This window comes from Syngnathus floridae, chromosome 15 (genome assembly GCF_059516105.1).
Source record: "Syngnathus floridae isolate MCC-2025c chromosome 15, RoL_Sflo_1.0, whole genome shotgun sequence".
Taxonomy (NCBI): Eukaryota; Metazoa; Chordata; class Actinopteri; order Syngnathiformes; family Syngnathidae; genus Syngnathus; species Syngnathus floridae.
In genome coordinates, this window is record NC_142427.1 from 1,257,582 (window position 1) to 1,279,785 (window position 22,204).

Sequence of the window (22,204 nt, forward strand, 5' to 3'; positions counted from 1 at the left end):
GGATACGTTCTGGCCCGCGTGTTGTGCGTCTTTCACATCCCGCACTTCATGCTTGCAGCTAAAGCGACTGAGAGAAACAGAAAGCCAGTTTCTGCCACTCCTGTACAAAAACAAACGCCTGAGCAGGAAGAATGAAGAACTCTCGCTGGTGCTGTGTCGCCTTGAAAACAAAGTGCGCTTTGTCACCCAGGAGAACGAGGAGATGGCAAGCTTGGTAAGTCGACGCGGACAACGGCGGCGTGCCAACAGAGTCCACTGCATTTGTGTTCCACAGAGAAGGCCTAGTTCGCTCAATGACCTGGACCGCGGTTGCGGCCAGCAGGACGGTGAAATGGAGTTCCTTCAAGTTGTGGAGCAGCGGCACATCATCGACGACTTGTCCAAGGTCTTCAGGCAGGCGACTCGGTGCACGTACGGCAGCGCCGCGCTCGCTCGCTGTCGCCAGGAAACCTTTTCCGTCCAAAGCTTGGCCGGCGGCCGCCATCCAAAAAATTGGCCCCTTAAATTCCGACCTTTCAAGCAGGAGCATTGTGCGCACGCGTTTGAACACGCTTTAGACTTGTTTTGCCGTTTTCAGCAGCTCAAAGCTCCCGTTTTGTCAGCGCCTTTGCCACTCGCTGTGCGCTGAAAACGACGGACTTGCCCGGCTGCTCAGCCCGTCAACCATGAGCCGCGAGCGCGACGTCATTGTCCGTAGGCAGCTAGTGGCAAAATGCACCCTGTTAGAGTTGCGCTCGCTCCAACTTATTTTGCAAGAACCACACGGGAGACAAGTAAGTTCTTTTGGACACCTGCAGGTGGAGAGTCCATCCGTTGTACGAATGAAGTCTGACTCTCGGCTCCTGCACGAGCATTTTAATTAAGAGAAACAGGGTGGGTGTAAGAGTGGATTGAATAGAGGAAGCCCTTGACCTCTAGTCAAAACATAGCAAGGGGTGTTTTACGACTTTGTGTAGGAAGGGATAAGCGATAGGGATAAATAAGGGATAAATAATATTATTTATTACAGGTCGCAGTCAAAGTCAAAGCAACACAATGATACGATAAAGATAATCTGGAAAACCCTGACACACCCTGTAGTTGTCACTTTTGGAAAAGACGAGCGTCCCTCCAATCATCGCCGGTGACGTGTTTTTCAGGCTCTGGAGACAGGAGCTCATGTCAGAAATGTCATTGTGAGTCGCGTTTGTTTCTGCGCCGGAGCCGTTCGTTCCCTTTGCATCCAAAGAATCTCAAAGGCGGATTATTTGTGTCGACAGGAGAGAGATTTGCTGCTACGATACCGACGTCGAGAATCTCTGAGGAGGAACAAAGCGTGAGGTCCTGCAAGGTGAGTCTGTTTGTTTGCGGCTGCTTGGTGTTGCGCAAGATGAAATGGCCTTTTTCTCGCTATCGTTCCTCTCGTCGATTCATCGTGAGGTGTCGCTTCAGTTTGTTCAGAGAGATGTTTGCTTCCGCGCCCGCAGGTCATCGAAACATTTTACGGCTACGACGAAGACGTGTTGGTGGACTCGGACGGATCGTCCTTGTCTTTTCACACCGACAGAACCCCCGACACGGAACCCGAAGAGGTAGCCCGCCATTTCTGCCAGCGTATTGGCACCAAACATTCCTCTTCAGCCTGGAATCGGACTCGTCTTTGCGTCGCGGGTGCTTTGTCGCCGGTCTGACTGATTCTGGTACTAGTGCTGTGTTGCATTGGTGTGTGCATGAAGAGGCGGAGCTTCGCTACCGCCAGCTGACGCAAGAATATCAAGCGCTGCAACGAGCCTACGCTCTGCTAGCCCAGACCAGCGAAAGGGGACTACGACGCCGAGAAGGAGATCAAGGTGGCGCCCCTTCCCGCAACCCCCGGCCGGGTCGCAGCCTCCCCGTTCTCACCCAGCCTCGGGTGTTCTCTGGTCTGAAAGGAGGAGGAGGAGCCTCCCTCCTCCTCCTTTCAGACCAGAGAAAAGCTGATGGTAGAAATGGGTCACTATCAAAGCAGAGTAGCAGATCTGGAGTCAGCGCTGAAGCAACAAGGACAGGTAAGCTCATCAATGAGCACACCTTTTTCTCAGACAAAATAGCTACATTCTTCAGTCACTCATCCGTCTGGCATTACTGGACCAACCCCCCCCCCCCCCCCCCCCGAACGTGGCTGGGAAAATGCGGAGAAAAGCAAATGTCATTTTCCAGTCAACCAAAGAATTTGTGGATGAAAATGACACAACATTCCAAAGCTGTCCACGCGTTTGTCTCTTCTAGAATGTCAAGTGGGTGGAGGAGAAGCAGCTGCTGCGTCAGAGCAATCAGCAGTTGGCCGAAAAGGTGACGGAAAGAAAGGCGCTGGGCGGAGTCGCTTGGCGTCACACCTGTCGGGAAGCCCCGCAGATGAGGTCTGACTGTCTTTTCAGGTCAGGCGGATGGAGGCGGAAGAAGCGCGTCTGAAAGAGCACATCCAGGATATCCGAGACCAAAACGAACTGCTTGAGTTCCGCATCCTGGAGCTGGAGGTGGGAAGACTCGCACAAGCGTGTTGAGGCCAGAGATGTGACGGACGGACGGACGGACGGACGGATGCATGCCTCTGCCTTTCAGGAGAGGGAGTGGCGCTCCCCCGTCTTGAAGTTTCTGCAAGTCCGTTTCCCAGACGGCCTCAGCCCTTTGCAGATCTACTGCGAGGCCGAGGGCGTGAGCGTAGGTAAGGCGTCCCTCGCAACCCTAACCTTAACCCGAGGTCCCAGAACACCTTACATTGCTCCTTGCGCCTTTCCCCCGGACATCGTCATCAGTGATCTGATGAAGAAGCTGGACATCCTGGGCTATAACGCCGTAAGTGTATGTCGAACTCCTTATGTTCGCACTCCACGAGACTCGGCGGCTCAAATGTGACTTTTGGAAGGCTTTGCGCTGAAAGAAGCTTGTTGACGCTGTGCCTTTGGGCTCTTGCAGAATCTCACCAACGAGGAGCAGGTGGTCGTGATTCACGCCAGGACCCTTCTCACCCTAGCCGAGAAGGTAACGCGCACGTCCACGCACGCTCTCGCATTCTGCTTATGTGACAGCAGCCTTTCCTCAGTGGTTAGAATACATCAAAGTGACCAAGTCAGCACTTCAACAGAAGATGTTGGACATTGAAAGTGAGAAGGTAGACAGACACGCGACATCAGCCAAGGGGAACTCCGGCAATGTGCCCCAACAATTCTGACCTTGAGCTGTGCTAGGATATGTTCTGCAAGCAGAAGGGCTACCTGGATGAAGAGTTGGACTTCAGGAAGTGTTCCATGGACCAGGCTCATAAGGTAAGCCGCCCTCAAATCTCCCGCCGGACCACTGATGGACGAGGATTGCGGCCCAGAGGATCCTGGAGCTGGAGGCCATGTTGTACGAGGCGCTACCGCAGCGGGACTGCCCCGCCACGGACGGCGAAAAAGCCAGCCACGCTGGCGTGAATGACGTGCTGACGGCGGATCAGAGAGAAGAGCTTAGGAGCGCCGTGGACCAATGGAAGCGAGCCCTGATGTGCGAGTTGAGGGAGCGCGACGCTTGCATCCTCCAAGAGAGAATGGATCTGCTGCACAGCGCGCAACAGGTAAGGGCCCAAAGCCAGCCCGGCACTTACTTGCACGCTTACTGGCTTTTGAATGCCACTTTCCATTTGTCCGTCCTAGAGGAACAAAGAGCTGAAAGAATTCATCGAAGCTCAGAAGAGACAAATCAAACAATTGGAGGAGAAGTTTCTGTTTCTCTTTCTATTCTTCTCCTTGGCCTTCATTCTGTGGCCCTAACACCAGCTGGTGAGTGAGCTCCAGCGGCACCGCACTCGACACCTCCGATACACTGCCAGCCGGTCTCAGACGTTGGCAGACGCTCCGATGCCAACGTATACCCCCCGCCACGGTGACAGAGGCACCGCGTCACACCGGCGCTCATCCAATCAGAAGGCAGGAAAAGCAAATTCACATGCAGGGCACTTTTGAACCAGAAGAGAGCGCCACAAAAAACGGTTGTTGCCCCAAACGCGCACTAAAAAGGGTCAGAATAACAAGAGTCCCACTGGCCAGCCGGGGCCACCCGTCCAGCTGTTTCTTCAGGGGTGAAAAAAATTGGAGTCACCGGTGAGTACATTTTGCATTTAGCTCTGCTTTTCTGCTTCTGTCTTCAAGTGTGTGGCATCCTGCGATCAAAGAGTCAGCCAACCCCAAAGCGGTTGACCTCAACGTCCCACCACCATGCCTACCAGAGCAGGTGACGTGATGCTTTGGACATCCTTCCGTCTCAGATGCCCAAAAGTACTCTTTGCCACATCTGCGGCAATACGGTGTCTTTTCAAAGGTGCAAATAAATCCAGCGTGGGCGGAACACGCACGTCTTCGGTTTTTCCCGCTTTGTTTGTGTGACAGCTGTTGTGAAAATTTTATACAAATAAAGTTGTATAGTACAGGTTTGGCCAAGCCGCAACTCCCGAACCGCATGCGGCTCTTTTATGTTCATATCAACATTTGTGTGTGTGTGTGTGTGTGTGTGTGGGGGGGGGTTGTGCGTGTTGGCTTCACTTGAGTTCAATTTGGTATTTTGGTCAAAAGCGCATGTGGTGAAATTCCACAAAGTAGGATGGGCAAACACATTTCTTTAAACTATGAGTGTCAATTGGGCTCTCGAAATGGCAGGGAAAAGATGCACAGCAAAACGAAAATACGTAGATGAACACAGGACGTTTTAATCAGAGTGGGAAAGTTTCTATTTTTTGTTGAACGTGATGGCAAACCATTCTGCCTGATATGTCAGACCTCAGCGCATTTCAAAGATTCAAATCTTCAGCGCCATGCACTTCAGCTCACTCCATGCTAACATTGATCAGGCGTCGAACCCGCATCATCATGCTTAAGAGGTGGCCATGCTAACCAGTGCGCCATTATGTCAACGCATAATAACTAAGTCTACTGGTCAAAACAGCGGTTACTATATGACGTCGCTACGTCGTGGTCACGTGACGCAGACAAGACGTCAATGGACGTGGGCAGAGTTAACTTGTTTAAAAGGGAGTAGGCAGAAGAAATATTTAATTTATTTAAATCTATTTTGAGTGCACACCATTATGCCAATGCATAACAACTGTAAATCTACTAAACAAAACAGCGGTTGCTATATGACATCTGCCACGTCGTGGTCACGTGACATACGTGACGTCGATGGGCGTAACTTTCGCCGGAATTCAAATCCGCGGGGAGAGTTAACTTGTTTAAAAGAGAGTGGGCAGAAGAATTATTTAATTTATTTAAATCTATTTGGTGTGTGCGCCATTATGTCAATGCATAACAACTGTAAGTCTACTAAACAAAACAGCGGTTGCTATATGACGTCTGCCACGTCGTGGTCACGTGACGCGGACGTGACGTCGACGCCTACTTTACATCCCACCGATCACAGGACCCCTCGGCTGCATAACCGTGCCCCCTTCCCAACCAATCGGATTTGCTATACGCAAAAACGACGCCAATGGAAAGAGCTTCCGCACAAATTTAAATCCATGGGCGTGGCTCGCAGCAGGAAGTAGGAAAATGGCGGCGATGTTGACAAAGACACAGCGGATGGTAACATACGACTAACAAGAGAAATATTTTTATTTTCTGCTTGCAACTGGACCGTCCAGAGCGTACACGGTAAGTACAACTCATCGTTTTTAAAAAGAAGTACTTTTGTTGCCCTGAAAAGCGAGTGAGCGTGGCGTTTGTGGGGGACGTCGAATTTCGACGATTCTTTCTGGTCAACGGTTGTAAATGATTGTGTTGATTAAAAAAGAAAACTTGATGTAACTCTACTTTTAACTGCCGTTTCAGATAGATTTGGAATTGCATCACATCCAATTTTGCCTAGAGCGTACACGGTAAGTAACACTCGTTGTGTTTAAGGAGATTTACGTTTGTAATAGCAGAAGTGTAGCCGCGTTGCGTTGTACGTGTGAATGTTGGTCCGGGCGAAATGTTAATGTTTAATTTCATTCCTTTAGGTTCCACGGTGTTTGTTGGCTGCAAGTTTTCCACTGCAAGAAGAGGCTCATATCATTGACCAGGAGCGAGCTACAATGGTGAGTAGCCATAACATTTATGTTAAACACTTCCTATTTCATGTCTAACAGTACTTGATTTAACAAATAACCATAAATAAATACAGTGTGGGCACTGAAGTTAACATATGTGATTATACTGCCTAATCTGTCACCGAGTAGATTGTTGCAAAGTAATATAAGATCCAAAGTTGTAATTCAGAATAGTTTTCAAAAGAAGGCCATTAGAATTATATACAAGTCTGATTACCCTGAACAAGCTATTAATTAAATCACAAATTCTTCAATTCAAAGATTTGGTAGATTATCAGACAAATAATGTCTAACAGTAATTGATTTAACACATCACGATAAGTAGATTGAGTGTGGGCACTCTCAAGTTAACATATGTGATTATACTGCCTAATCTGTTACAGAGTATGTTGTTGCCAAGTAATGTAGAATAGATCCAAAGTAGTAATCCAGAATAGTTTTGAAGAGGCCATTAGAATGATAAACAAATCTGATTACCTTGAACATAATAACAAGCTAAGTGTTTAATATGTCCTATGAAGTCAAAATTGGGCACCATCATGTGGTGAAATTTGGAATTGCATCACATCCAATTTTGCCTGGGAACAAACAGATTACATAAATCTTAGTTTTGAATAAGCCACTCCTTCTCAAACAAGTAAACTCTGCCCATTTTGCGCAGTAGATGTTCTGTTAATATCTAGTATTTATACAAAGTCATAATTTAAATTGCTTTCAACCTTCATTCATCGGTTCAACCAACATTACTCGCTCTTCTTACCAACTTGTATTGATTTAACTAAGCGTTTAATACTTCCTATCAGGTCTCAAATCGAGATTTGGCAAAATACAATTTCAGCAAATCCAATTTTGCCAGGGAACAAAAATAGATTAAATAAACTAAATAAGTCCTCTTCCCATTAAATAAATCAGAAAAGTCTGTCTTGTAACCAGTCCTCTTCAAACAAGTAAAGTCTGCCCATTTTGTGCCGTAGATTTTGTGTCTATGCCTAGTATTTAAACAAAATCATAATTTAAACGACTTCTTTCCTTCATTCACTTTGGAAATTTGGAATTGCAGCAAATCGAATTTTGGCAGGGAACAAAAATAGATCAATTAAACTAAATAAGTCTTCTTCCCATTAAATAAATTAAAAAAGTCTGTCTTGTAACCAGTCCTTTTCAAACAAGTAAAGTCTGCCCATTTTGTGCCGTCGATTTTGTGTTAATGCCTAGTATTTATACAAAATCATAATTTAAAGGACTTCATTCCTTCATTCACTTTGGAAATTTGGAATTGCAGCACATCAAATTTTGCCTGGGAAGAAAAGTAGATTAAATAAATTTAATAAGTCTTACTACTTCCCATTAAATAAATTAAATACGTCTTACTTGTTCCCACTCCTTTTCAAAACAGTAGTTTAAAACGAGGGCCCTTCACTCAATCTTTAACCTCAACCCCGCACGTTGTGTTGTATCTGTGAATGTTGGTTGTGGCCAAATGATAGTTTTCTTTCATTCGTTTAGGTTCCAAGAAAACTTGATGTAACTCTACTTTTAACTGCCGTTTCAGATAAGCGGGTATTACGTCGCAGTCAAATGCCGCGGATATGACGTAATTGCCCGAACCTCCGCCAAAATTCAAATCTGTTGGCGCGATGGCCGTGAGCCACTGAGCAGCGACGATTATCAACAGAAATAGCTTTATTTTCTGCTTGCAACTGGACCGTCTAGAGCGTACACGGTAAGTAACACTCATTGTGTTTAAGGAGATTTACGTTTGTAATAGCAGAAGTGTAGCCGCGTTGCGTTGTACGTGTGAAAATTGGTCGAGGCGAAATGTTAATGTTTAATTTCATTCCTTTAGGTTCCACGGTGTTTGTTGGCTGCAAGTTTTCCACTGCAAGAAGAGGCTCGTATCATTGACCAGGAGCGAGCTACAATGGTGAGTAGCCATAACATTTATGTTAAACACTTCCTATTTCATGTCTAACAGTACTTGATTTAACAAATAACCATAAATAAATACAGTGTGGGCACTGAAGTTAACATATGTGATTATACTGCCTAATCTGTCACGGAGTAGATTGTTGCAAAGTAATATAAGATCCAAAGTTGTAATTCAGAATAGTTTTCAAAAGAAGGCCATTAGAATTATATACAAGTCTGATTACCCTGAACAAGCTATTAATTAAATCACAAATTCTTCAATTCAAAGATTTGGTAGATTATCAGACAAATAATGTCTAACAGTAATTGATTTAACACATCACGATAAGTAGATTGAGTGTGGGCACTCTCAAGTTAACATATGTGATTATACTGCCTAATCTGTTACAGAGTATGTTGTTGCCAAGTAATGTAGAATAGATCCAAAGTAGTAATCCAGAATAGTTTTGAAGAGGCCATTAGAATGATAAACAAATCTGATTACCTTGAACATAATAACAAGCTAAGTGTTTAATATGTCCTATGAAGTCAAAATTGGGCACCATCATGTGGTGAAATTTGGAATTGCATCACATCCAATTTTGCCTGGGAACAAACAGATTACATAAATCTTAGTTTTGAATAAGCCACTCCTTCTCAAACAAGTAAACTCTGCCCATTTTGCGCAGTAGATGTTCTGTTAATATCTAGTATTTATACAAAGTCATAATTTAAATTGCTTTCAACCTTCATTCATCGGTTCAACCAACATTACTCGCTCTTATTACCAACTTGTATTGATTTAACTAAGCGTTTAATACTTCCTATCAGGTCTCAAATCGAGATTTGGCAAAATACAATTTCAGCAAATCCAATTTTGCCAGGGAACAAAAATAGATTAAATAAACTAAATAAGTCCTCTTCCCATTAAATAAATCAGAAAAGTCTGTCTTGTAACCAGTCCTCTTCAAACAAGTAAAGTCTGCCCATTTTGTGCCGTAGATTTTGTGTCTATGCCTAGTATTTAAACAAAATCATAATTTAAACGACTTCTTTCCTTCATTCACTTTGGAAATTTGGAATTGCAGCAAATCGAATTTTGGCAGGGAACAAAAATAGATCAATTAAACTAAATAAGTCTTCTTCCCATTAAATAAATTAAAAAAGTCTGTCTTGTAACCAGTCCTTTTCAAACAAGTAAAGTCTGCCCATTTTGTGCCGTCGATTTTGTGTTAATGCCTAGTATTTATACAAAATCATAATTTAAAGGACTTCATTCCTTCATTCACTTTGGAAATTTGGAATTGCAGCACATCAAATTTTGCCTGGGAAGAAAAGTAGATTAAATAAATTTAATAAGTCTTACTACTTCCCATTAAATAAATTAAATACGTCTTACTTGTTCCCACTCCTTTTCAAAACAGTAGTTTAAAACGAGGGCCCTTCACTCAATCTTTAACCCCAACCCCGCACGTTGTGTTGTATCTGTGAATGTTGGTTGTGGCCAAATGATAGTTTTCTTTCATTCGTTTAGGTTCCAAGAAAACTTGATGTAACTCTACTTTTAACTGCCGTTTCAGATAAGCGGGTATTACGTCGCAGTCATGTGCCGTGGATATGACGTAATTGCCCGAACCTCCGCCAAAATTCAAATCTGTTGGCGCGATGGCCGTGAGCCACTGAGCAGCGACGATTATCAACAGAAATATCTTTATTTTCTGCTTGCAACTGGACCGTCTAGAGCGTACACGGTAAGTAACACTCATTGTGTTTAAGGAGATTTACGTTTGTAATAGCAGAAGTGTAGCCGCGTTGCGTTGTACGTGTGAAAATTGGTCGAGGCGAAATGTTAATGTTTAATTTCATTCCTTTAGGTTCCACGGTGTTTGTTGGCTGCAAGTTTTCCACTGCAAGAAGAGGCTCGTATCATTGACCAGGAGCGAGCTACAATGGTGAGTAGCCATAACATTTATGTTAAACACTTCCTATTTCATGTCTAACAGTACTTGATTTAACAAATAACCATAAATAAATACAGTGTGGGCACTGAAGTTAACATATGTGATTATACTGCCTAATCTGTCACGGAGTAGATTGTTGCAAAGTAATATAAGATCCAAAGTTGTAATTCAGAATAGTTTTCAAAAGAAGGCCATTAGAATTATATACAAGTCTGATTACCCTTAACATAACAACAAGCTATTAATTAAATCACAAATTCTTCAATTCAAAGATTTGGTAGATTATCAGACAAATAATGTCTAACAGTAATTGATTTAACACATCACGATAAGTAGATTGAGTGTGGGCACTCTCAAGTTAACAGATATGATTATACTGCCTAATCTGTTACAGAGTATGTTGTTGCCAAGTAATGTAGAATAGATCCAAAGTAGTAATCCAGAATAGTTTTGAAGAGGCCATTAGAATAATAAACAAATCTGATTACCTTGAACATAATAACAAGCTAAGTGTTTAATATGTCCTATGAAGTCAAAATTGGGCACCATCATGTGGTGAAATTTGGAATTGCATCACATCCAATTTTGCCTGGGAACAAACAGATTAAATAAATCTTAGTTTTGAATAAGCCACTCCTTCTCAAACAAGTAAACTCTGCCCATTTCGCGCAGTAGATGTTCTGTTAATATCTAGTATTTATACAAAGTCATAATTTAAATTGCTTTCAACCTTCATTCATCGGTTCAACCAACATTACTCGCTCTTATTACCAACTTGTATTGATTTAACTAAGCGTTTAATACTTCCTATCAGGTCTCAAGGCAAGATTTGGCAAAATACAATTTCAGCAAATCCAATTTTGCCAGGGAACAAAAATAGATTAAATAAACTAAATAAGTCTTCTTCCCATTAAATAAATCAGAAAAGTCTGTCTTGTAACCAGTCCTCTTCAAACAAGTAAAGTCTGCCCATTTTGTGCCGTAGATTTTGTGTCTATGCCTAGTATTTAAACAAAATCATAATTTAAACGACTTCTTTCCTTCATTCACTTTGGAAATTTGGAATTGCAGCAAATCGAATTTTGCCAGGGAACAAAAATAGATCAATTAAACTAAATAAGTCTTCTTCCCATTAAATAAATTAAAAAAGTCTGTCTTGTAACCAGTCCTTTTCAAACAAGTAAAGTCTGCCCATTTTGTGCCGTCGATTTTGTGTTAATGCCTAGTATTTATACAAAATCATAATTTAAAGGACTTCATTCCTTCATTCACTTTGGAAATTTGGAATTGCAGCACATCAAATTTTGCCTGGGAAGAAAAGTAGATTAAATAAATTTAATAAGTCTTACTACTTCCCATTAAATAAATTAAATACGTCTTACTTGTTCCCACTCCTTTACAAAAAAGTAGTTTAAAACGAGGTCCCTTCACTCAACCTTTAACCCTATTTATTCACCTTCTAGGCTAAGTGTTAAAGGCTAAGTGTTAAAGGCTAAGTGTTAAAGGCTAAGTGTTAGAGGCTAAGTGCCAGAGGCTAGGCGCCAGAGGCGAGTTTTTGTGGGCTGAAGTTTTAGTGGGGTTAGTGTGAATACAATCCAAAAGAATACAACAGAATACAATACAATAGAATATAATACATAGATTAAATTCAATAGCTCTTACTACTTCCCATTAAATAAATTAAATACGTCTTACTTGTTCCCAATCCTTTTCAAAAAAGTAGTTTAAAACGAGGGCCCTGCACTCAACCTTTAACCTCAACCCCGCACGTCACATTGTGTTGTATCTGTGAATGTTGGTTGTGGCCAAATGATAGTTTTCTTTCATTCGTTTAGGTTCCACGGTGTTTGTTGGCTATGTTTTCCACTGTCAGAAGGATGAAAATACAAAGTACAACGCTTGGACGTGGGCGAAGACGTCACCGGTGAGTCCTTCCTTCCTATTTATTTACCTTCTAGATGCTAGAGGCTAAGTGTTAGAGGCTAAGTGTTAGAGGCTAAGTGTTAAACACAATACGAACAACACAACGATACTGCACTGAACAACACGATACCGCACTGAGAAACACGATACCGCACTGAACAACACGATACCGCACTGAACAACACCATGCCGCACTGAACACCATGCCACACTGAACAACACCATCCCGCACTGAACAACACCATGCCGCACTAAACAACACCATACCGCACTGAACAACACCATGCCTCACTGAACGACACCATGCCGCACTGAAAGACACCATGCCGCACTGAACGACACCATGCCGCACTGAAAGACACCATCCCGCACTGAACACCATGCCGCACTGAACAACACCATCCTGCACTGAACAACACCATCCCGCACTGAACAACACCATGCCGCACTGAACAACATTATGCCGCACTGAACATTATGCCGCACTGAACAACACCATGCCGCACTGAACAACACCATGCCGCACTGAACAACATTATGCCGCACTGAACAACACCATGCCGCACTGAACAACACCATGCAGCACTGAACAACACCATGCCGCACTGAACAACATTATGCCGCACTGAACAACACCATGCCGCACTGAACAACACCATCCTGCACTGAACAACACCATTCCGCATTGAACACCATCCCGCACTGAACAACACCATCCCGCACTGAACAACACCATCCCGCACTGAACAACACCATGCCGCACTGAACAACATTATGCCGCACTGAACAACATTATGCCGCACTGAACAACACCATGCCGCACTGAACAACACCATGCCGCACTGAACAACACCATGCCGCACTGAACTACATTATAACGCACTGAACAACACCATCCCGCACTGAACAGCACCATGCCACACTAAACAACATTATGCCGCACTGAACAACATTATGCCGAAATGAACAACACCATGCCGCACTGAACAACACCATGCCGCACTGAACAACACCATCCTGCACTGAACAACACCATCGCGCACTGAACAACACCATGCCGCACTGAACAACACCATGCCGCACTGAACAACACCATGCCGCAATGAACAACACCATCCCGCACTGAACAACATTATGCCGCACTGAACAACATTATGCCGCACTGAACAACATTATGCCGCACTGAACAACATTATGCCGCACTGAACAACACCATGCCGCACTGAACAACACCATGCCGCACTGAACAACACCATGCCGCACTGAACAACACCATGCCGCACTGAGCAACACGATCCCGCATTGAACAACACCATGCCGCACTGAACAACACCATCCTGCACTGAACAACACCATCCCGCACTGAACAACACCATGCCGCACTGAACAACATTATGGCGCACTGAACAACATTATGCCGCACTGAACAACACCATGCCGCACTGAACAACACCATGCCGCACTGAACAACACCATGCCGCAATGAACAACACCATCCCGCACTGAACAACACCATGCCGCACTGAGCAACACCATGCCGCACTGAACAACACCATCCTGCACTGAACAACACCATGCCGCACTGAACAACACCATTCCGCACTGAACAACACCATGCCGCACTGAACAACATTACGCTGCACTGAACAACACCATGCCGCACTGAACAACACCATGCCGCACTGAACAACACCATGCCGCATTGAACAACACCATGCCGCATTGAACAACACCATGCCGCACTGAACAACACGATCCTGCACTGAACAACACCATGCCGCATTGAACAACACCATGCCGCACTGAACAACACCATGCCGCACTGAACAACACCATGCCGCACTGAACAACACCATTCCGCACTGAACAACACCATGCCGCACTGAACAACACCATCCTGCACTGAACAACACCATCCCGCACTGAACAACACCATGCCGCATTGAACAACACCATCCTGCACTGAACAACACCATCCTGCACTGAACAACACCATGCCGCACTGAACAACACCATGCCGCACTGAACAACACCATCCTGCACTGAACAACACCATTCCGCATTGAACACCATGCCGCACTGAACAACACCATCCCGCACTGAACAACACCATCCCGCACTGAACAACACCATGCCGCACTGAACAACATTATGCCGCACTGAAACACATTATGCCGCACTGAACAACACCATGCCGCACTGAACAACACCATGCCGCACTGAACAACACCATGCCGCACTGAACTACATTATAACGCACTGAACAACACCATCCCGCACTGAACAACACCATGCCGCACTAAACAACATTATGCCGCACTGAACAACATTATGCCGAAATGAACAACACCATGCCGCACTGAACAACACCATGCCGCACTGAACAACACCATCCTGCACTGAACAACACCATCCCGCACTGAACAACACCATGCCGCACTGAACAACATTATGCCGCACTGAACAACATTATGCCGCACTGAACAACATTATGCCGCACTGAACAACATTATGCCGCACTGAACAACACCATGCCGCACTGAACAACACCATGCCGCACTGAACAACACCATGCCGCACTGAACAACACCATGCCGCACTGAACAACACGATCCCGCATTGAACAACACCATGCCGCACTGAACAACACCATCCTGCACTGAACAACACCATCCCGCACTGAACAACACCATGCCGCACTGAACAACATTATGGCGCACTGAACAACATTATGCCGCACTGAACAACACCATGCCGCACTGAACAACACCATGCCGCACTGAACAACACCATGCCGCAATGAACAACACCATCCCGCACTGAACAACACCATGCCGCACTGAGCAACACCATGCCGCACTGAACAACACCATCCTGCACTGAACAACACCATGCCGCACTGAACAACACCATTCCGCACTGAACAACACCATGCCGCACTGAACAACATTACGCTGCACTGAACAACACCATGCCGCACTGAACAACACCATGCCGCACTGAACAACACCATGCCGCATTGAACAACACCATGCCGCACTGAACAACACCATGCCGCACTGAACAACACCATGCCGCACTGAACAACATTATGCCGCACTGAACAACATTATGTCGCACTGAACAACACCATGCCGCACTGAACAACACCATGCCGCACTGAACAACACCATGCCGCACTGAACAACATTATGCCGCACTGAAAAACACCATGCCGCACTGAACAACACCATCCCGCACTGAACAACACCATGCCGCATTGAACAACACCATGCCGCACTGAACAACACCATGCTGCACTGAACAACATTATGCTGCACTGAACAACACGATCCTGCATTGAACAACACCATGCCGCACTGAACAACACCATCCTGCACTGAACAACACCATCCTGCACTGAACAACACCACCCCGCACTGAACAACACGATCCCGCATTGAACACCATCCCGCACTGAACAACACCATGCCGCACTGAACAACACCATTCCGCACTGAACAACACCATGCCGCACTGAACAACACCATGCCGCACTGAACAACACCATGCCGCACTGAACAACATTATGCCGCACTGAACAGCACCATGCCGCACTGAACAACACCATCCCGCACTGAACAACACCATGCCGCATTGAACAACACCATGCCGCACTGAACAACACCATCCTGCACTGAACAACACCATCCCGCACTAAACAACACCATGCCGCACTGAACAACATTATGGCGCACTGGACAAAATTATGCCGCACTGAACAACACCATGCCGCACTGAACAACACCATGCCGCACTGAACAACACCATGCCGCACTGAACAACACCATGCCGCACTGAACAACATTATGCCGCACTGAACAACACCATGCCGCACTGAACAACACCATGCCGCACTGAACAACACGATCCCGCATTGAACAACACCATCCTGCACTGAACAACACCATGCCGCACTGAACAACACCATGCCGCACTGAACAACACCATTCCGCACTGAACAACACCATGCCGCACTGAACAACACCATCCTGCACTGAAAAACACCATCCCGCACTGAACAACACCATGCCGCATTAAACAACACCATGCCGCACTGAACAACACCATCCTGCACTGAACAACACCATGCCGCACTGAACAACACCATGCCGCACTGAACAACACCATGCCGCACTGAACAACATTATGCCGCACTGAACAACATTATGCCGCACTAAACAACATTATGTCGCACTGAACAACACCATGCCGCACTGAACAACACCATGCTGCACTGAACAACATTATGCCGCACTGAACAACACGATCCCGCATTGAACAACACCATCCCGCAGTGAACAACACCATGCCGCATTGAACAACACCATGCCGCACTGAACAACACCATGCTGCACTGAACAACATTATGCTGCACTGAACAACACGATCCTGCATTGAACAACACCATGCCGCACTGAACAACACCATCCTGCACTGAACAACACCATGCCGCACTGAACAGCACCATGCCGCACTGAACAACATTATGCCGCACTGAAAAACACCATGCCGCACTGAACAACACCATCCCGCACTGAACAACACCATGCCGCATTGAACAACACCATGCCGCACTGAACAACACCATGCTGCACTGAACAACATTATGCTGCACTGAACAACACGATCCTGCATTGAACAACACCATGCCGCACTGAACAACACCATCCTGCACTGAACAACACCATCCTGCACTGAACAACACCACCCCGCACTGAACAACATGATCCCGCATTGAACAACACCATCCCGCACTGAACAACACCATGCCGCACTGAACAACACCATTCCGCACTGAACAACACCATGCCGCACTGAACAACACCATGCCGCACTGAACAACACCATGCCGCACTGAACAACACCATGCCGCACTGAACAACATTATGCCGCACTGAACAACACCATGCCGCACTGAACAACACCATCCCGCACTGAACAACACCATGCCGCATTGAACAACACCATGCCGCACTGAACAACACCATCCTGCACTGAACAACACCATCCCGCACTAAACAACACCATGCCGCACTGAACAACATTATGGCGCACTGGACAACATTATGCCGCACTGAACAACACCATGCCGCACTGAACAACACCATGCCGCACTGAACAACACCATGCCGCACTGAACAACACCATGCCGCACTGAACAACATTATGCCGCACTGAACAACACCATGCCGCACTGAACAACACCATGCCGCACTGAACAACACGATCCCGCATCGAACAACACCATCCTGCACTGAACAACACCATGCCGCACTGAACAACACCATCCTGCACTGAACAACACCATGCCGCACTGAACAACACCATGCCGCACTGAACAACACCATCCTGCACTGAACAACACCATGCCGCACTGAACAACACCATGCCGCACTGAACAACACCATGCCGCACTGAACAACATTATGCCGCACTGAACAACATTATGCCGCACTAAACATTGTCGCAATGAACAACACCATGCCGCACTGAACAACACCATGCTGCACTGAACAACATTATGCCGCACTGAACAACACGATCCCGCATTGAACAACACCATCCCGCAGTGAACAACACCAAGCCGCATTGAACAACACCATGCCGCACTGAACAACACCATGCTGCACTGAACAACATTATGCTGCACTGAACAACACGATCCTGCATTGAACAACACCATGCCGCACTGAACAACACCATCCTGCACTGAACAACACCTTTCCACACTGAACAACACCATGCCGCACTGAACAACATTATGCCGCACTGAACAACACCATGCCGCACTGAACAACACCATGCCGCACTGAACAACACCATGCCGCACTGAACAACACCATCCCGCAATGAACAACACCATCCCGCACTGAACAACACCATGCCGCATTGAACAACACCATGCCGCACTGAACAACACCATCCCGCACTGAACAACACCACCCCGCACTGAACAACACGATCCCGCATTGAACAACACCATCCCGGACTGAACAACACCATGCCGCACTGAACAACACCATTCCGCACTGAACAACACCATGCCGCACTGAACAACACCATGCCGCACTGAACAACACCATGCCGCACTGAACAACACCATGCCGCACTGAACAACATTATGCCGCACTGAACAACACCATGCCGCACTGAACAACACCATCCCGCACTGAACAACACCATGCCGCATTGAACAACACCATGCCGCACTGAACAACACCATCCTGCACTGAACAACACCATCCCGCACTGAACAACACCATGCCGCACTGAACAACATTATGGCGCACTGAACAACATTATGCCGCACTGAACAACACCATGCCGCACTGAACAACACCATGCCGCACTGAACAACACCATGCCGCACTGAACAACATTATGCCGCACTGAACAACATTATGCCGCCATGAACAACACCATGCCGCACTGAACAACACCATGCCGCACTGAACAACACGACGTCGCACTGAACAACACGACGCCGCACAGAACAACACGACGCCGCACAGAATAACACAATACCGCACAGAACAACACAATACCGCACAAACAGTTTTAGATAATATTACGTCGCAGTCATGTGACGCGGACATGACGTCAATAGGCGGAACTCACGGCAAAATTATAATCCGTGGGCGTGGCTTGCAACAGGAAGTAGGAAAGCGGCAGTTCTGGCAATCAAGACACAGCGGTTAGTAACACGATGACTAACAAGGCAAATATTTTTGTTTTCACCTTGCAACTTGACCGTTTAGAGCGTACAAGGTAATTACAACAGTTTTTTTTTAGCCCTGAAAAGCGAGGGAGTGTGGCGTTTGGGAGGAATGTCGAACTCGGCGTCTGCTTCCAGCCACAGACGCCAAATTTCGACGATTATTTCGACTGGTCAACGGTTGTAAATTATTGCGTTGACTAAAAACTTTATTTAACTCTACTCTTAACTTTGCCGTTTCAGATATGCGGGTATTACACCGCGGAAATGACGTCAATAGGCTGAACTCTCGCCAAAATTCAAATCTGTGGGCGCAATGGCCTTGAGCGAGACACCGGATACAAACACGACGATTATCAACAGAAATATCTTTATTTTCTGCTTGCAAGTGGACCGTCTAGAGCGTACACGGTAAGTACAACTCATTGTGTTTAAAAAGATTTACGTTTGTGTAGTTTGCGTTGCGTTGTATCTGTGAATGTTGGTTGAGGCTAAATGTTAATGTTTAATTTCATTCCTTTAGGTTCCACGGTGTTTGTTGGCTGTATGTTTTCCACTGCAAGAAGAGGCTCGTATCATTGACCAGCAGGAGCTACAATGGTGAGTACCCCTTTCGTCTTCCATTTATGTTAAACACTTCCTATTTCATGTCTAACAGTACTCGATTTAACAAATAACCATAAATAAATACAGTGTGGGCAGTCACGTTAACATATGTGATTATCCTGCCTAATATGTTTATCACAAATATGTCACTAATCACTAATATGTTTATTTGTTTATCACAACACCTTTGGACCTTCAGCAATCGATTATTTACCTTCATCTACATAGAGACAGAACGATGGTGTCTTAAACATCTCATTCATTTCACCAAATAACTTCACGCAGGTGGATAACGGCCGTCTCGGTCACGCTATGTTGCGTGATGCAGTTTTGAAGAACCAAATGCATTTATTCAATGAATAAGTCAAGCTAGTTCCATGTTTATGATGTTGTAAGTTACGGTACCGATTGAAGTTGAGTTCGAAGCCAGTGGAAAACAGCGCTGCGTTTGTGCTCTCCAGGTACAAATGTTGTGATCTCTGACTGACGACCGGGCGAGACTCGAGTAAGAGATGTCCAAACGAGCTCCGGCAGGGCGGGCCAAGGCGGAGCGAACGGACGCCCTTCAGGCCGCCAATGACGAGCTGAGAACCAAACTGATGGACGTCCAGTTAGAACTTCAGCAGGAGAAGAACAAGGTGAAAACCTCAACAGACAGACACTGCCTGCCTCCCTGCCTGCCTCCCTGCCTGCCTCCCTGCCTGCCTCCCTCCCTCCCAGTTTTCCCGATGTAGATTAGACATGCGTGTGCCATGACTGTGTCAGCCTACATCAACAAATGCACCGAGGACGTCAGCACCACTAAGAATATCATCACCCGGGGCAACCAACGACCCTGGATGACTGAGGAGGTACGTCAAACGCTACGAGCGCGGAACTCTGCCTTCAAGTCTGGCGACAAGGAGACACTGAGGACAGCGAGAGCCAACTTGAACCGTGCCATCAGGATAGCGAAGCGAGACCGCAGTCGAAAATTTCAGGATCGTTTCCACGACGTCAAAAACATCAGGAGTATGTGGCAAGGCATACGGGCGATTACAGACTACAACTCACCCTCCCCCCCCCCGGTGGGTGTAGTTGATGCTGACTTTCTAAAGGGTCTAAATAACTTCTTTGGGAGGTTCGAGGCACTAAACGGCACTCCAGCAGTTAAAACTGTCCCCCATCAGGAAGAGGAGGTACTCTGCCTTGACTCCGCCGATGTGTTGAAGACCCTGAGGAGAGTCAACCCCTGTAAGGCCCCTGGCCCCGACAACATTCCTGGGCGTGTGTTCAGGGAATGTGCAAGTCATCTGGCTGGGGTCATCACAGACATTTTTAACACCTCGCTGGGCCAAGCCACAGTGCCGGCGTGCTTTAAGACTGCCTCCATCATTCCGGTGCCGAAGAAACCTCAAATCACCTCATTTAATGATTACCGGCCTGTTGCACTGACTCCGGTTATGATGAAGTGCTTCGAAAGGCTGCTTAAAGGTCACATCGTTTCCAGACTCCCCCTATTATTTGACCCGTTCCAGTTTGCCGACCGGCAAAACCGCTCCACTCAGGACGCCATCTCCTCCGTTCTTCACCTGAGCCTGGCTCACCTGGAGGAGAAGAACACCCATGTGCGGAGGCTGTTCCTGGACTTCAGCTCAGCGTTTAACACCATCATCCCACAGCATCTGGTAGGAAAATTGGAACACCTGGGCTTCAACACCCCCCTTCGCAACTGGCTGCTAGACTTCCTCACCAACAGACCTCAGTCAGTCCGGGTCGGACAGAACACCTCTGATGTCATCACCCTCAGCACAGGCTCCCTTCAGGGCTGCGTCCTGAGCCCCCTGCTGTGCACCCTGATGACACACGACTGCGTCCTCAGGTTCACCACCAATCACATCGTGAAGTCAGCAGACGACACAACGGTGGTGGGGCTCATCAGAGACAACAACGACCTGGACTACAGAGAGGAGGTGGAGCAGCTGGTGGGCTGGTGCAGAGAAAACAGCCTGATCCTGAATGAGGAGAAGATGAAGGAGATCATCGTCGACTTCAGGAAAAAACAGCCTCACCACGCTCCACTGATCATCAACAGCTCAGCTGTGGAGGTGGTCAGCACCACCAAATTCCTGGGGGTCCACATCACAGAAGACCTCACCTGGACTATGAACACTACGGCACTGGTCAAGAGGGCACAGAAGCGCTTGTACTTCCTGCGGAGGATGAGGAGAGCCCACCTGCCCCCACCCATCATGAGGACGTTCTACAGGAGCACCATAGAGAGCATTCTGACAAGCTGTCTCTCTGTGTGGTGTGGAGGCTGCACCGCCTCCGATTGGAAGAACGTGAGGAGAGTGGTGAGGACAGCAGAGAGGATCATAGGGGCTCCTCTTCCCTCCATTCAGGACATTTCATCTCAGCGCTGCATGTCCCGTGCCCGTAACATCATCAATGACCCATCACACCCCCACCATGGACTGTTCTCCCTGCTGCCCTCTGGGAAGAGGTTTGCAGCATCCGCTGCAGGTCCACCAGGTTCTGCAACAGCTTTTTCCCTGCTGTCATCAGACTGTTGAACACTAGAACTGTTGAGCTCTAAACTGAACTCTGCATCACACATTCACAGAACTGTACTTTATGACACTACGGACCTCTATCTTGCACTATCTCGCACTACCAACTTTACTGAACTTGTATAAACCCTTTAAATAGAAGTTTAATACATGGTTTAGCATTCCTCTGCACACTCTTGAATACTGTTTTGCCTACTTGCACTATTGCATAATTATCACTGCTGCACTTTATACTTATTTTCAATATATATATATATAAATATATATATATAGTATATATGTATATATATATATTTTCATAGGATATGTTACTTCTATTCAACTGCAATATCACTACTTTGTTGTAAGACGTATGCAACGGAATTTCGTTTTGTATGCACCATGTGCAGACAAGATGACAATAAAGTTTGTCTAA

The 22,204-nt window shown here is 46.3% G+C and overlaps 1 protein-coding gene across 2 annotated transcripts; it reads left to right on the forward strand.

The window, feature by feature from the left end:
• The first annotated feature begins 3,002 nt into the window (after nt 1-3,002).
• Nucleotides 3,003-4,454, forward strand: LOC148385851 (janus kinase and microtubule-interacting protein 3-like). 2 transcript variants are annotated; one of them, XM_088399112.1, is made up of 3 exons: nt 3,003-3,574; nt 3,654-3,779; nt 4,149-4,454. In XM_088399112.1, exons 1-2 carry the CDS (start codon nt 3,362-3,364, stop codon nt 3,768-3,770), a joined length of 330 nt encoding a protein of 109 aa, XP_088255238.1. In that variant the 5' UTR covers nt 3,003-3,361; the 3' UTR covers nt 3,771-3,779; nt 4,149-4,454. The 2 variants fall into 2 exon arrangements, with proteins under 2 accessions (XP_088255238.1, XP_088255236.1); XM_088399110.1 differs by having other exon boundaries at nt 3,654-4,454.
• Nucleotides 4,455-22,204: the final 17,750 nt, after the last annotated feature.